Genomic DNA, 13,360 nt, shown 5'->3' on the forward strand with positions numbered 1-13,360 from the left:
CCCAGACCCACGCGTTCCAACCCAGCCGCGTCGGAACCCGGCCCCCGGCAAACCAGCGCCATCGGAACCCAGCAGCGTCCGAACCCCGCCCCTCCCGCCCCTCCCGCCCCTCGACCCCCGCCCCGGCCCCGGCCCCGGCCCCGCCCCGCCCCGGCGCGCAGGAGGTGAGGCGGCCCGGCGCGCGGCGGCCTGTCGGCGGCCGGCGCAGCAGCACCTAGCGGAGGCCGCCCGAGGTGCGGCGGCGCGGGCGCGCGGGGGCGGGCACGCGGGCGCGGGGGCGCGCACGGCGGGCGGGGCGGGGCGGGGCGCGCGGGCGGCGTGTGCGGGCGCTCGGGCGCACACCGGCCGGCGGGGCTGACGCGGGGCGGGCCGGCTGAGGCGGCCGAGGCGGCCGAGGAGCCCGGGAGCCCGAGGAGGCTGCGGAGCCCGCGGGGCGGCCGGGCGGAGGCGGCCGAGCGCGGGGCGGCCGGGCCCGCGGACCTGTGGGCGCGCGCGGTCCCACCCGGCCCGGCCCCGACCCCCGCGGCGGCGCGGGCCGAGGAGCGCGGCCGGGAGGATGTCGGCGGGCGGCCGCGACGAGGAGCGGCGGAAGCTGGCCGACATCATCCACCACTGGAACGCCAACCGGCTGGACCTGTTCGAGATCAGCCAGCCCACCGAGGTGAGCGTCCTTCCCCTCCCCCTCCGCCGAGCCCCTCAGGCCGCCCCGCTCCCCGAGCCCCGGCGGCGCCCCCGCGGGGGCCCCCTCCGCCCCCCCCCGCCGCCGACCCCGCCCCCGGGCCCCACTCTGCGCCCCGGGGCCCGGGTGGTGGCGGGGAAGGGGGGGGGGAGATCCCCGCGCGGGGCCGGGCGCGGGCGCGGCGGCGTCACCTGTGCCGCGGGGGGCGGGGGGTCGCGTGCCCCGCGGGGACCCGGGGGCGCGGTCGCGGGCCCGGCCGGGGGTTGGGGGCCGGGGGGCGGGGCCGGGGGCGGGGTCGGCGGGCAGAACGCGGGGGTCGCGGGCCGGGCTCGGGGGGTCGCGCGGTCGGGCGGGGGTCGCGGGCCGGGCGCCGAGAGGCCCTGCGGCGGGAGGCGGGCGTGACTTCACCGCGTTTCCCCCTGACTGCGGCGCGGGGTCCGCGGCGCTCCGGGCTGGGGGTAACGCGGACCTTTGTCACCCGGGCGAGCATGTGACCCGCGGTGTTTTGCTCCAGTGGGTTTGCAAACTCGGGGGTTGCCAGCCGCGAGAGTAAAGTCAATATCAGGAAAGTTCTAATCGTGCGCGTTTGCTGATAACGCGGCCCGGAATTGAACTCCCTTGGAAAGAAAGGTTTTCTCCCGTCCGTCGCCGGCCTCCCAGGTTGAAGCCGGAGCGCCCCTCCCCCCGCCGGGCCGGGGCGGGCGTCCGCGGTGACCCGGCGGGGCGGGGGCGGGGCCGGGCAGGGTCGCTCGGCGGCTCCCGGGCCTCGCCGGGGGGCGCCCAGCCCTGGGCGTGCTCCAGGGAAGAGGAGGAAGTCACACTCGCTCCTGGCCTAGGACAATGGCAGTTGTTTATGGCCGAGCGGCTGCGAGGCTTCCCAGGGTTTTTGCGGGCTGGGGTCGAGGCCCGCTCTGCCGGGACCCGAGGGGTCCTGCGGGTTAGGGTGGAGGCGAACGCTTGCGGGCGAGCGCGGAGCCCGGGCGTAGTCGTGCGGTGCACCTTGCACCGGACGCCGGCACTCCCGGGGGACCGTTTCCCCAGCACCTAGTCTTGATCGGCTCCGACAGCCACTTCAGAGTCGGTGTCATTTGCTCCCACACCGGCCTTCAGGCACCCATCGAGCGGGCAGACGTGAACGTTGTCGTGAGCATCCTCTCCTGTCGCCAGACCCCAGTTCGTCCGTTTGAGTAACGTTGACGTTTTCGTGTTCAACCTCTTGGTCGTGTCTGCGGGGGGAAGGATTTCTGCCGCCTTGCTGGGCAGAGCCATTCATCTCAGTACTTACTTGAATATTAATCCGCATTGTTAGCTTCGGTTGCCAGTTTGAACGCTGACAAGTTACTCCTGATTCGCAGCTCATCCTCTGCAACGATTTTCACGTAGGTCCTAGGAGGCAAACTGGTAACACGTACTCGTGTTCATTCGTAGACTTACCAGCACGTCTGGTGAAAGGCGACGGACGGGCAGTAATTTGACTTTTAGTACGATGTTGTCTTTGAGGACAATGGATTCATTTTTCTTCTCTCTGGTTAAAAAAATTCGGATGTAAAGTATTTTCTTGGAACGCGGTCGTTTTGTTTTTCTGTATGAATGAATCTATTTATCATTGTGTTTTTTAGAGATTTCCCAAGTCTGGTTGAGAAAAGGAATAGTTTTTCAGTTTAGTAATAGATATTCCAGTTTACTGTTTGAGCTTTTGAATTGAGTTGGCATTTTAAAAAATCTAAACCAGAAACAGATTATAGTCAATTGGTTTCAAAAAATTCCATTTTTAAGCGCTCACTCGAAACTTCTTCTCTATTCTCTTAGAGATATTAGTAGCTGCTAAAACTGGCCTGTCATTTGGAGAGGTACTTTTTATTTTCCATGGTTGCTCTGAGGGTGAAACGTGCCTCTGTAAGTGTCTTGAAGCAAAGCAAATTTGAAGGACTATTTTGGATCACGGTCGTGAATTTCAGTTAGTTTTTTCTCCCCACTTATGCGTGATCTCTTTTTAGAAATGATTCTCCAGAATTATATGGGAAAGCTTTTCATAACAAAGAAGACTGGCTTTTAAAAATGTCTTTTTTTTCATTCTCTAGAACCCCGTCCATGCTTAACATTAAGTTTTTTGGGGAATCTTTGCATACTATTAATTTTATTCTGGCCTTGGAAGTTGACTTTCACATTTAACATGTTGTGTTCTTCATTATGACGCAGGTAAACCTTCATGTTAGTATTTCTCTAAATCAATATTTCAAGGCTCACGGGTTCCCATTGCTGTATCTAAACTCATGTCTAGAAGTTTGTACCATCTGATGCTGAATTGTTACTCTGTTTGGCCATCACAAATCATTTTCCTTAGTTTTCTCCAAGAATGTAAGCGTGATCTAGGCCTTTGTTATTTTCAATAAATGTTAGGCAAATTTACTCCAGAATTTGACTTTAACAATGCAGTTTAAGCCTCCTTATATTTAAATATTTGGATAATCTTCCCATGTATGGATAGGAGAGTACAGTTGTGGTTTATTTTCTTTCGTTTGCTTTTTTGAGGAGGAGGGTACAGCGATCAGTATTTGTTATCAAATTGTATAACTATGGTGATCATCCGTGACTGGTGATTTCAGGCAGTCCCGATAATCACTGATAATTCTGTGGCTTCTGTGTTTGGTAAGATGATAAACTTGGTGTTTGGATTACATTACTTTTTAAGAAAATCTGAGTATGTTCTAAAATCAACCTGGTTGACAAGTTTACTTTTTTCTTTCAGATTCACCTTTCTGTGTACAAGGACAGCTTCCACACAAAAAGCAGGTTCTACCTTACCGCGTATTTCTCAACCCCTTCCTCACTCGGCTCCTAGATTCTTTTGGAATTTTAAAACGAGAGTTGATCTAAACTTAACGTTGATATTTTATCTCTAGGAGGTTGCTGTTAGGTTGAATTAAGGCCTTGATTCCTGTGGAAAACTATGGCTCCTAGTAAAGCCTTAAAGCTTTTTAGTCCTGTGCCTTCCTTAATATTGAGGCTTGCTTTCTTTTCGCGATTTCTTACTATTCGTCGTGGCAGAACACTTCTTGCGAATCTTCACTCCTGCCTTCGCGGGAGAGGGCTTCTCCGGTTCCCCAAAGGTCTCCCTCTGGTTTGTGGCTTTCTCTTGTTTCACTCACCCCAGCTTAGCCCTTGGTTTGTGTTTCTCTTCCTGATTTCATGAGAGCAAGAGCTTGGAAATTTACTCCTGCGGAAAAGCAACGGTGAGTACGGCGTCCTTTCCGTACACGCCTTTGCCCCTGACCAGACATGGGCATACGCGTCTTAAACACTGACTGAAATGTATTTGTTAGGCTTTTAAAGATCTGTCTTTTCACGTGTTTCTCCTCTGCATAAAGGTTACACCTAAATGCAAAAACTCTTCTAGGCGGTGGACCATTTTACGTCGTGAGGTAGTCCTTAAAGTCCGTTTTTTAAAAATAATTTATTGAGCTCATTGTCTTCTTTTTGCCCCGACGGGAAAAAATAATCTAGAATTTGCACAGACACCCCCATGTGCTTTGTTGAAGGTGAATGTGTTACATTTTACTATTCTGGTTAATCTGGAGAAGTAACGCGGTGATTCATGTTACCCAGAGGTGTGTGTAAAAAACAACTTCTGGTTTGTCAGCAGAGGTGGAGTAGGAAGTAGTGATAAGTTGCATAATTTATAGCTCCATCTATGTTCCAGACTAGTACTTAGGTTGTAACGATGCTGCATCATACCCCTGAACTATATTTGAGACTGTTTGGAAAACAGCAGTTGGGCTGTTGAACATTGATACTTCAGAAGATCCCTTTTTTTGGTGACTAACACATAATGATACAGGCAGTGGCCAGTGATGTGTTTGTAGTATTTATAGGCATCTGTCTTTTTTTTCTGACTTGGAACTCAGTGGTGGTTGTAACCTTTTTTTTTTTTTTAACCTTTATTTCCTGTAATAACTGGTTGAGTTTTACGTCTCTATGGGCGTGAGCCGGTCAGTCTGAGGTGAAACCCTTGTCTCACATTGTGTCACATCTTAAATTGAAACCGCATCGAGACCAGCTTCAATTTGCTCTCCTCTTGCCGATGAAAACGAATTTTAATTTCTGCAGTTTATAGACTTGATGGCAGGTAACCGTCTCTTCTAGAACTGGTCTTTTCTAGAACTGTCAAGTTTTGGTTGTGGTTAATAGCACAGCAGTGGAAGTGGCCCTGCCGTGTTCTTGAAAGAGTCAGAGTCACAGACGGTCAGGGTTTGTACCGAGTTGGTGGGAAGCTGCAGAGGAGAAGGCTTGGCGTTATGTCGGTAAGGATTTAATCGAGCAGTTGTGTGCAAAACGTTACTACTAGGCATTGGTTATTCTGTTTATAAACAGTTTTACCAGACTTGAGCTTAGGTATGAAGTCAGAAAATGCTAATAAGTAATCCTAGCAGTTCTCGTGATGTACATCTGTTTTCCTTTATTGTAAATGAAATGGATATGAATACTACTCATAAAGCTAAACTGATCTCTTGAATAACTGAAGATTATTTTCAGGCTAGGGAAATTCTGTTGATTTTTGTTCAAAAGTTGGCTGTTTCTGTTATTTTCCTGGCCGACTGTAGTTAGGATATGCTCATTCACCTCGAGGAAGCCTAGGAGAGAGCTGAGAAATTGACCTACATGTACACTTGAGTTAGATTCTAAGCAGTTCGGCCACATCTCCCAGACCCATCAGCCAGGTCGGGGTGCACCCCCCCGCCTGTCAGCTGCCACTGAGGGCTGGCGGACCTGAGATGAGAATCCATCGGCGGGCTTCTAGCTAGGATCCCCGTGTGTATGAGTTGATGGCAGGTGTGGGCATGTTGTCAAAGCTGGACCGTCTTTATGCATTACTATGAATGAGCAGAAGCTTTTCTTAACATTTCCAGTCCTGCCTCGGGGCTAAATCGAGCAGGCCGAGGGCTAGTGAGGGGTTTCGTGAGGGCTTTCCTTTGCCCGTCTCGGTCATCTGGTCGAGGTTTGGTGCTAGCAACAATACAAATGTGAAACTTCACTCAGCATTTTGGCATATGTGATTGACCAAAATTGTGCTATAATTTAACTTAGAAAGTAAATGTACTTTTTAAGGTGAAATAGCCCACGTCGAAGATATTTTCCTGATAGTTGATTCCAGAACGTAAGGATAATTTGAAGTTTCATACTTGCAAGTTTACAGGTGTGTGTCATGAATGAAATTATTCAGAGGAACTGAAATTGAGTAGCTTACTGTGACTGGAAAGTAGCCAAGATTTCTGTACTTGTGTTCAAAAAAAAATTTGGCGTCAAAGAAAATTACATTGCGTGGCCTACAGAAAATGATGTGAACTTCTGTTGCACTTGTTTGCATGGTCATGTTTTTACGTTCATTTACACACAGCATGCTTTACAGTGGTGTGTGTGTGTGTGTGTGTGTGTGTGAGAGTGAGAGTGATGAAAATGCAGTTGCCATACGACATTATTAGTTTCAGGTATACAACATAGTGATACAGCATTCATACCCATTTACGGACATTAGGAGGAGATTCCACAATCAATCTGGCTACCATCTGTCACCGTTCAGAGTTGTTACATGTTATTAACTAAAGTCCCTACGTTGTACATGATATCTCCAGGTCGTATTTATCTTGAAATGGAAGTTTGTACCTTTCACTCTGCTTCCCTTCTTTTGTCCCTCCTCCACCCCCTCTCCCCTCTGACAATTATTTTATGTATCTTTGAGTCTATTTCTATTTTTGTTGTCATTGGTGGTGTTTGTTAATACTTTTCAGACTTCACATAAGTGGAGTCATATGGTATTTGTCTTTCTCTGACTTACTTAGCATAATACTCTCTGGGTCTATCCATGTTGTTGTAAATGGCAAGATTTTATTTTTTTTTAATGGCCGAGTAATAATCCATGGTGTATGTATACCACATCTTTATTCAAATTCATACATTGATGACCACTGAAGTTGCTTCCATATCTGGGCTATAGTAAATAAGACTACAGTGAACAGAGGGGTGCCTGTATCTTTTTGAATTAGTCTCTTGGTTTTCTTTGGATAAATACCCAGAAGTGGAGTCGCTGGGTTGTATGGTGGGTAGTTCTATTTAAAAATTTTTGAGGAACCTCCGTACTGTTTTCTACAGTGGCTGCACCACTTTGCATTCCCACCAACAGTGCACGAGGGGTCCCTCTTCTCCGCATCCTCACCAACAGCTGTTATTTCTTGTCTCTTGGGTAACAGCCACCCTAACAGGTGTGAAGTGTAGCTTCTTGGGGTTTTGGTTTGCATTTTCCTGATGAGGACTAATGTTGAGCATCTTTTCATGCACGTGTTGGCCTTCTGTATGTCTTCTTTTGAAAAATGTCCATTCACAATTTCTGCCCATTTTTTAAAAAATGTTTATTTATTTATTTTGAGAGAGAGAGAGTGCGCGAGTGGGGAGGGGCAGAGAGGAGAGAGAAAATATCCTAATCAGGGTCAGCGCTGGCCGCTGCACTGGCCACGCAGAGCCCGATATGGGGCTCGAACTCACAGACCTTGATCAGGATCATGACCTGAGCTGAAATCAAGAGTCGGACCCTTAACCGACTGAGCCACCCAGGTGCCCCCAGATAAAAAAAAAATCTCTGCCTATTTTTTAATTGATTTTTTTTTTCACTATTGCATTGTGTCAACTCTTTGTTTGGATATATGTGATATGTGGTTTGCAAGTATTTTCTCCCATTGTGTACATTAACCCCCCTTTTTTTTGATGGTTTCCTTTGCTCTGCCGAATCTTTTTAATTTGATGTAGTTTTATTCATTTATTTTTGCTTTTGTTGCCCTTGTCTGAAGAAAGAAATCCAAAAAGATACTGCTCAGACCAGTATCCAAGAATTTACTGCCTGAGTTTTCTTACAGGAGTTTTATAGTCTCCCATCTTATAGATAAGTTTTTATTGATCCATTTTGAGTTTATTTTTGTATATGGTAAAAGAAAGTGGTCTGGTTTCATTTTTTGGTATGTAGTTGTACAGTTTTCCCAACACCATTTATTGAAGAGACTGTTTTTTCTGGGTTGTATAATTCTTTTTCCTTTGGTGAAGATTAATTGGCTGTGTAAATGTGGGTGCATTTCTGAATTCTCTGTTCTGTTCCATTGATCTGTGTGTCTGTTTTTGTGCCAGTGCCATACTGTTTTGGCAGCTTCATAGGGATAGTTTGAAACCAGGGAGCATGATACCTCCAGTCTCGTTCTTCCTTCTCAAGATTGCTTTGACTGTTTGGGGTCTTTGGTGGTTCCATAGAAATTTAAGAATTATTCTAGTTTTGTGAAAAATACCTTGAGTATTTTGATAGGGATTGCATTGAATCTATAGATTGCTTTGGGTAGTATGGACGTTTTAACCATATTCTTCCCTCAGGTTGGGAACCCTTCCATTGGAAGAATATTCTTCCAACCAGTGGGCATGATATATCTTTTCATTTGTGTTGTCTTTCGTTTCTTTCCTCGGCGTCTGTAGTTATAAGTGTATAGGTCTTTCTCCTCATCAGCGTCTGTAGCTATAAGCGTATAGGTCTTTCTCCTCCTTGCCTAAATTTATACCTAGGTATTTTATTATTTTTGGTGCAATTGTGCCTGGGATTGCTTTCTTAATCTCTCTTTTGAAGTCCATTAATGGTGCATAGAAATGGCAACAGATGTTTGTATATTTGTGTCCTGCAACTTTACCAAATACATTTATTCCAATAGGATACAAATAGTATGATGAATAAAAATGGAGAGAGTGCGCGTCCTCGTTTCGTTCCTGATCTTAGAAGAAAAACTTTTAGCTTTTCACAGTTAAGGGTATTAGTTGTGGGTATGTTATATGTGGCCTTTATTATATTGAAGTACGTTTCCTCCATGTTGGGAGTTGCTTTTTAAATGTTGTCGTGGCATTATCGTTAAGAGAGAACCGTATGGAACATACGTGAGTAATAATTCCGCCAGGACAAGAGGAGTAAACTGGAATTGTCTGCGTTAACTCTAGGTGTGAACGAGATGAATTTGCTTAAACTTTTTTCAGTTTCTGATGTTTCAAACTTCCTTAAGTTTATTACTGCTGCTAGTGCCCAGTTGACCTAGGCAGAATGGACAAGACCATTTTTATAGAATATCAGATATTTTCTTTGTGTTTTCTTTTCTTTTTTTTTTTTTTAACTTTTTTTTTTTTTAATTTATTTTTGGGACAGAGACAGACAGAGCATGAACGGGGGAGGGGCAGAGAGAGAGGGAGACACAGAATTGGAAGCAGGCTCCAGGCTCCGAGCCATCAGCCCAGAGCCCGATGCGGGGCTCGAACTCACGGACCGCGAGATTGTGACCTGGCTGAAGTCGGACGCTTAACCGACTGCGCCACCCAGGCGCCCCTTCTAATTTTTTAAAATATTTATTCATTTTTGAGAGACAGAGACAGAGTGTGAGTGGGGGAGGGGCAGAGAGCGAGAGGGAGACACCGAATGAATCCGCAGCAGACTCCAGGCTCCGAGCTGTGGGCACAGAGCCCGACGCAGGACTCGAACTCCCAGACCACGAGATCACGACCTGAGCTGCAGTCGGATGCTCCACGCCGGAGCCACCCAGGCGCCCCTTTCTTTGTGTTTTTGAAGCCATCCTCCATTTTGGGAGCCAGAAGCACACCGCCAGGGGGCAGAGCGCTGCTGAGTGTAGCTTCTCACCATCCATGCTGACAAGGGCATGACGGGTAGAAGTCTTGTCTTGCTTTCTAAAACTTCATCTGAGAGTCTTACTGTTTATGTAGTAAAAGACGGTTTGACTCCTAAAAGGAAGACCCATGAAAAAATGCTCATTTGTTAGTCTTGTTTGGGTGTTTATTGGTTCGGAGCAGCCCAGCTAGCTTGTTATGTTCAGAATTGTAGCTTATTGTTCTCCGTTGCTTGATTCTGTACATGTTTTGCTAATAGAAGATTAGATTTTTGCTTTTTCCAAATGTAAACTGTTTTTCCTTGTAAGAATGTACTTTCTCTGTACTCTTGTTTGCTATGAGTGGTACTTTCCATGGTGACCTACTTATTATTCTTTTCATTTCCTGATTTTTATGAGAGAACCAATAAAATTTGTCTGATAATTTCTTTTTGTGCCCGGTTATCAGTCACGGTTTTGGTGCTGAGACTTCAGATTGTCCATTTTTCCCGTTGCTTTGAATCTGGTTCCATATGTTGAGAAAATGAGGTGGGAGCAAAAATGCAAATACTGTCGGTTACAGTCAAATATTTAAAAACCATTGTATTCTTAAACCGTGTGACTTCTGTGTACGTGTTTGGTATAAAGCCTGTGCGTGGGGAAGATGTCTTTCAAACATGTTATTTTTATGTATTATCTGATGACTTTCTGAGTGCAGCCGACTTCTAGACCGTGATTTTACGTGAGCTTTCTAATGAGTTTTTAGGCTACATTACATTTTCACTTTAATGAATTTTTGTATTGGCAAAAACTTGGGGTGACTTTTGGAATGATTGTTTTTAAGAGACATGGGTGATAAGAGAATCAGTTACATGAAGGTTTTTGGTTTCAGCCTAAGTATTTCAATTTCTGCTGCTAATTCTTCTTTGCAAGATCCTTTGAAAATATTTTTTATGTTCTATTACATTAGAGTTTGTCTGTCTTGTTCTTTGAATGCATCTTTTACCCACGCATGGTTTTGTTGTCGCGCATTGACGGTTTAGGAAATACTGGTTCGCTGACTTAGGTGGATTTTCTGAGTGTTGACACATTTCTTTAAACAGTATCAAAATATCACATTTGTTAATACTACTGTGGATCAGAAAAATGTCAACTTCCTACCAAAGCTCAGATTTTACAGTTGGCAGCCCTTGAAGGGCCAGGCCTGCTCGTCTACGTGTGAGGAAGTGCTTGCCAGACGCGCAGGCCCCTGTAGATGCGGCTCGTCGGTCACCGTTGCATGTGAAAGCGCGAGCCCGTGGAAAAATGGGCTCGGTCTGCTCACGACTTGGGCAGGTCACAGGTGCTCTTTCTTGAGAGCTCCATGACACTTGGGGTGTGGCCCACGGAGAGTTTTTCCTGGCGTGGGGCACAGGTTATTGAACCAACGTGTGCTCGGGAGTCAGATGTTCATAAAATTAGTCATTTTTTTCTGTTTTATCAAAGACACTCGTCAGTGAAACCGCACCCCCGTTTTTGAAGTGTGAATTCATAGCCATGACAAATTCATTGACTTAGTACAGTTCGATGCTGGTGCCTTGATTTGTGCTAAGGGGCCATCAGTCTGACCCGTCATTGCTTTGAGCATTAACGGGTGCTCATAACGGGTTGAGCATTAACAGGTGCCGACACAATGACAGCGGCTGATGCTAAATACGGGATTCACGTGAACACGTTTTGACTCTGTGGTTGACTGGAAGGGATCTGAGGGAAGCCCGGGGCCTCCTAGACTGTGGTTTGTGAGCTCTGCCCTACAATACTTAGTCTTAGGGATTTTGGTTTGTATTTGAATTTTGGTTTGTATTTGAAGGTAGATGTTAAAGCCTTCACGGTAAACATTCATGGTATTTTCCAACTGTGGCTCTAAAATTAACATACGTCTCATTTCAAATGTGAACGTCGCTCAGTATGATGGAAGGGTGGATTTCCACATGTATTTTTTTTTTGCCGTTCTTATATATCTGATTGTTTCTATGTGAGTACCTATTTTAATTTTTACTTGTCAGTAATAAGATGCCAGAATTTACGTTTTTGTCATTGAAAATACCATCCCATGACTGAGCTGCAGGCCACTCCCACCCACAGGTCAGTTCCCGGTTCGGAGAACAGCGCGGGCTCACGTATTCCAGGTTTTAGGGTGGGCGGATGGGTTGCTCATGTGGGCTTATGTCTCCTGGCGCCCGTGTGTCCTTCCTTCTCTCCTTCCCACATTCGAAGTCTGAATCATGCCGACCATTGACTCGGTAAGGATGTTTCTTTACTACTGTTTTCCCTTAGTTTTAGTGTATTTCCTGAGATACAGATAAGCGTACAAGCACAGAGAGATAGTAATCATATTCTAAAACCTGCCACGCACAGTACGGACTTTTCAGACTTCAAAGTAATATGTAAGTGTATGACTTTTAAAAAATGCGTGTGGTCAAAACAATATTAGAATATTGAATTTATGTTTAAGATTACCAACACTGAAGATTAATTTATTTACTCGGTGGCAACTCGTTTTGCAACAGATATATCATGTTACTAACTTACTGCTAGGTGTAAATTCATTTTGATTTTTGGGTGACCATTTCCTTTTTATAAAAAGCATGACTGAATTATTTTGATCATAATTATTTTTGGCCACTTGGTGAAATGTATTTATTAGTATACATATTGTTTTAATTTATCAGGGTAATAAAATACAGATAAGAAATCCTGTTTGCTGAATAAGTGAATTTGTAAATAATTCCTTTGTCGACCAACTAAGCTTCTGCTTATTCAAGCTGTGGAGCTTGCCAGGGGTACCATGGACAGTGTTTTTACAGTTAACGTTTAGGACCTCAACTATTTAAAAATGTGTTTTTAATTCAAGTTTGGCAAAGGTGGCCTTGTTGAGTTCTTGGTATAGTTAATGTGTTTTTGTACTAAATTTGCTGATTTCAGTTTTTAAAAATTATTTTCTTATTACCTTCAGAAAATTGTTATCTTGGGAATATCAAGGACAGTAAAATTAAGACCAGCCAATCTGGGAAAGTGTTAGAAAACATTCGTGATGTTTTTTTGTGGTTTATTTTTGAAGTATATTCTTGAAAACATAGTTTTAGAAGTAGTTTATGCATTTACTTCACTGTAGTAAGATTATGTGTTTAAAAATACTTGTGTTTTTTATGAGACTGGTATGCGTGTTTTAGAATATTTGGAAAATGCTTGAAGTGTGCGTGTATGTTTGTTTATCTGTGTTTATTAATTATTTGCATTTTTAGTACTGAATCATATTTCTTAACCAGCCATTTGGCTGTCAGGAATACAGTTTTTGAAAGCTACCTAGGTTATTCTGATAACTGTTAATACTTAACATTTTGTAGGGGTGACTGGGGCGCTCGGTTGGTTAAGCATCCAACTCTTGATGTCTGCTCAGGTCATGATCTCACGGTTCATGGGATCGAGCCCCATGTCAGACTCTGTACTGACGGCAGAGCCTGTTTGGGATTCTCTCTCTCTTTCTCTCTCTCTTTCTCTCTCTCTCTCAAAATGCTTAGTGGATCTGCAGAGGAATTGGTTACAAATTCAATTGTTCAGCAAATAAGACTTCTTGTGTATTTTATTAAAAAAAATATGTTTACTTATAAATGCTTTGCATGTATTATCTTCAGTTCTTAGAGCAATCCTGTGAGGTAGGTGCTTTTCCTGTTCTTGTTTTTTGGATGAAGAGACCAAGGCACAGGGAGATGAGATCACTTGCTCAAGGGTATGCAGCTAGGGAGCCGAGGAGCAGTGCTTTGAACCCTGGTATTTTGACTCGAACCCTCTCCTAAGTACTGTGTTTGTAGAAATCAAAAAATTAACATTACTGCAATGAAAGCAGTGTTTGGGAGTTTTATAGGAAAATAAGTTATAAATAGGATAATTGAGGGGCGCCTGGCTGGCTCATTCGGAAGAGCCTGTGGCTCTTGATCTTGGGGTTGTGCGTTTGAGCCCCACATTGAGTGTA

At 45.4% G+C, this 13,360-nt stretch overlaps 1 protein-coding gene across 18 annotated transcripts in view; it reads left to right on the top strand.

Moving 5' to 3' along the window:
• Positions 1-490: 490 nt before the first annotated feature.
• The window catches only part of AFDN (afadin, adherens junction formation factor), a 141,917-nt gene continuing 129,047 nt past the window's right edge, over positions 491-13,360 (top strand). For 7 of the 18 annotated variants that reach the window (XM_043592753.1, XM_043592754.1, XM_043592760.1 and 4 more), the window contains exon 1: positions 492-661. In XM_043592753.1, coding sequence (XP_043448688.1) covers positions 557-661 — 105 coding nt within the window. In that variant the 5' untranslated portion in view covers positions 492-556. Of the gene's footprint in view, positions 662-13,360 lie in introns of all 18 variants that reach the window. The other 11 variants (XM_043592748.1, XM_043592755.1, XM_043592752.1 and 8 more) reach the window with 2 other exon arrangements.

This window comes from Prionailurus bengalensis, chromosome B2, assembly GCF_016509475.1.
Source record: "Prionailurus bengalensis isolate Pbe53 chromosome B2, Fcat_Pben_1.1_paternal_pri, whole genome shotgun sequence".
NCBI classification, from domain to species: Eukaryota; Metazoa; Chordata; class Mammalia; order Carnivora; family Felidae; genus Prionailurus; species Prionailurus bengalensis.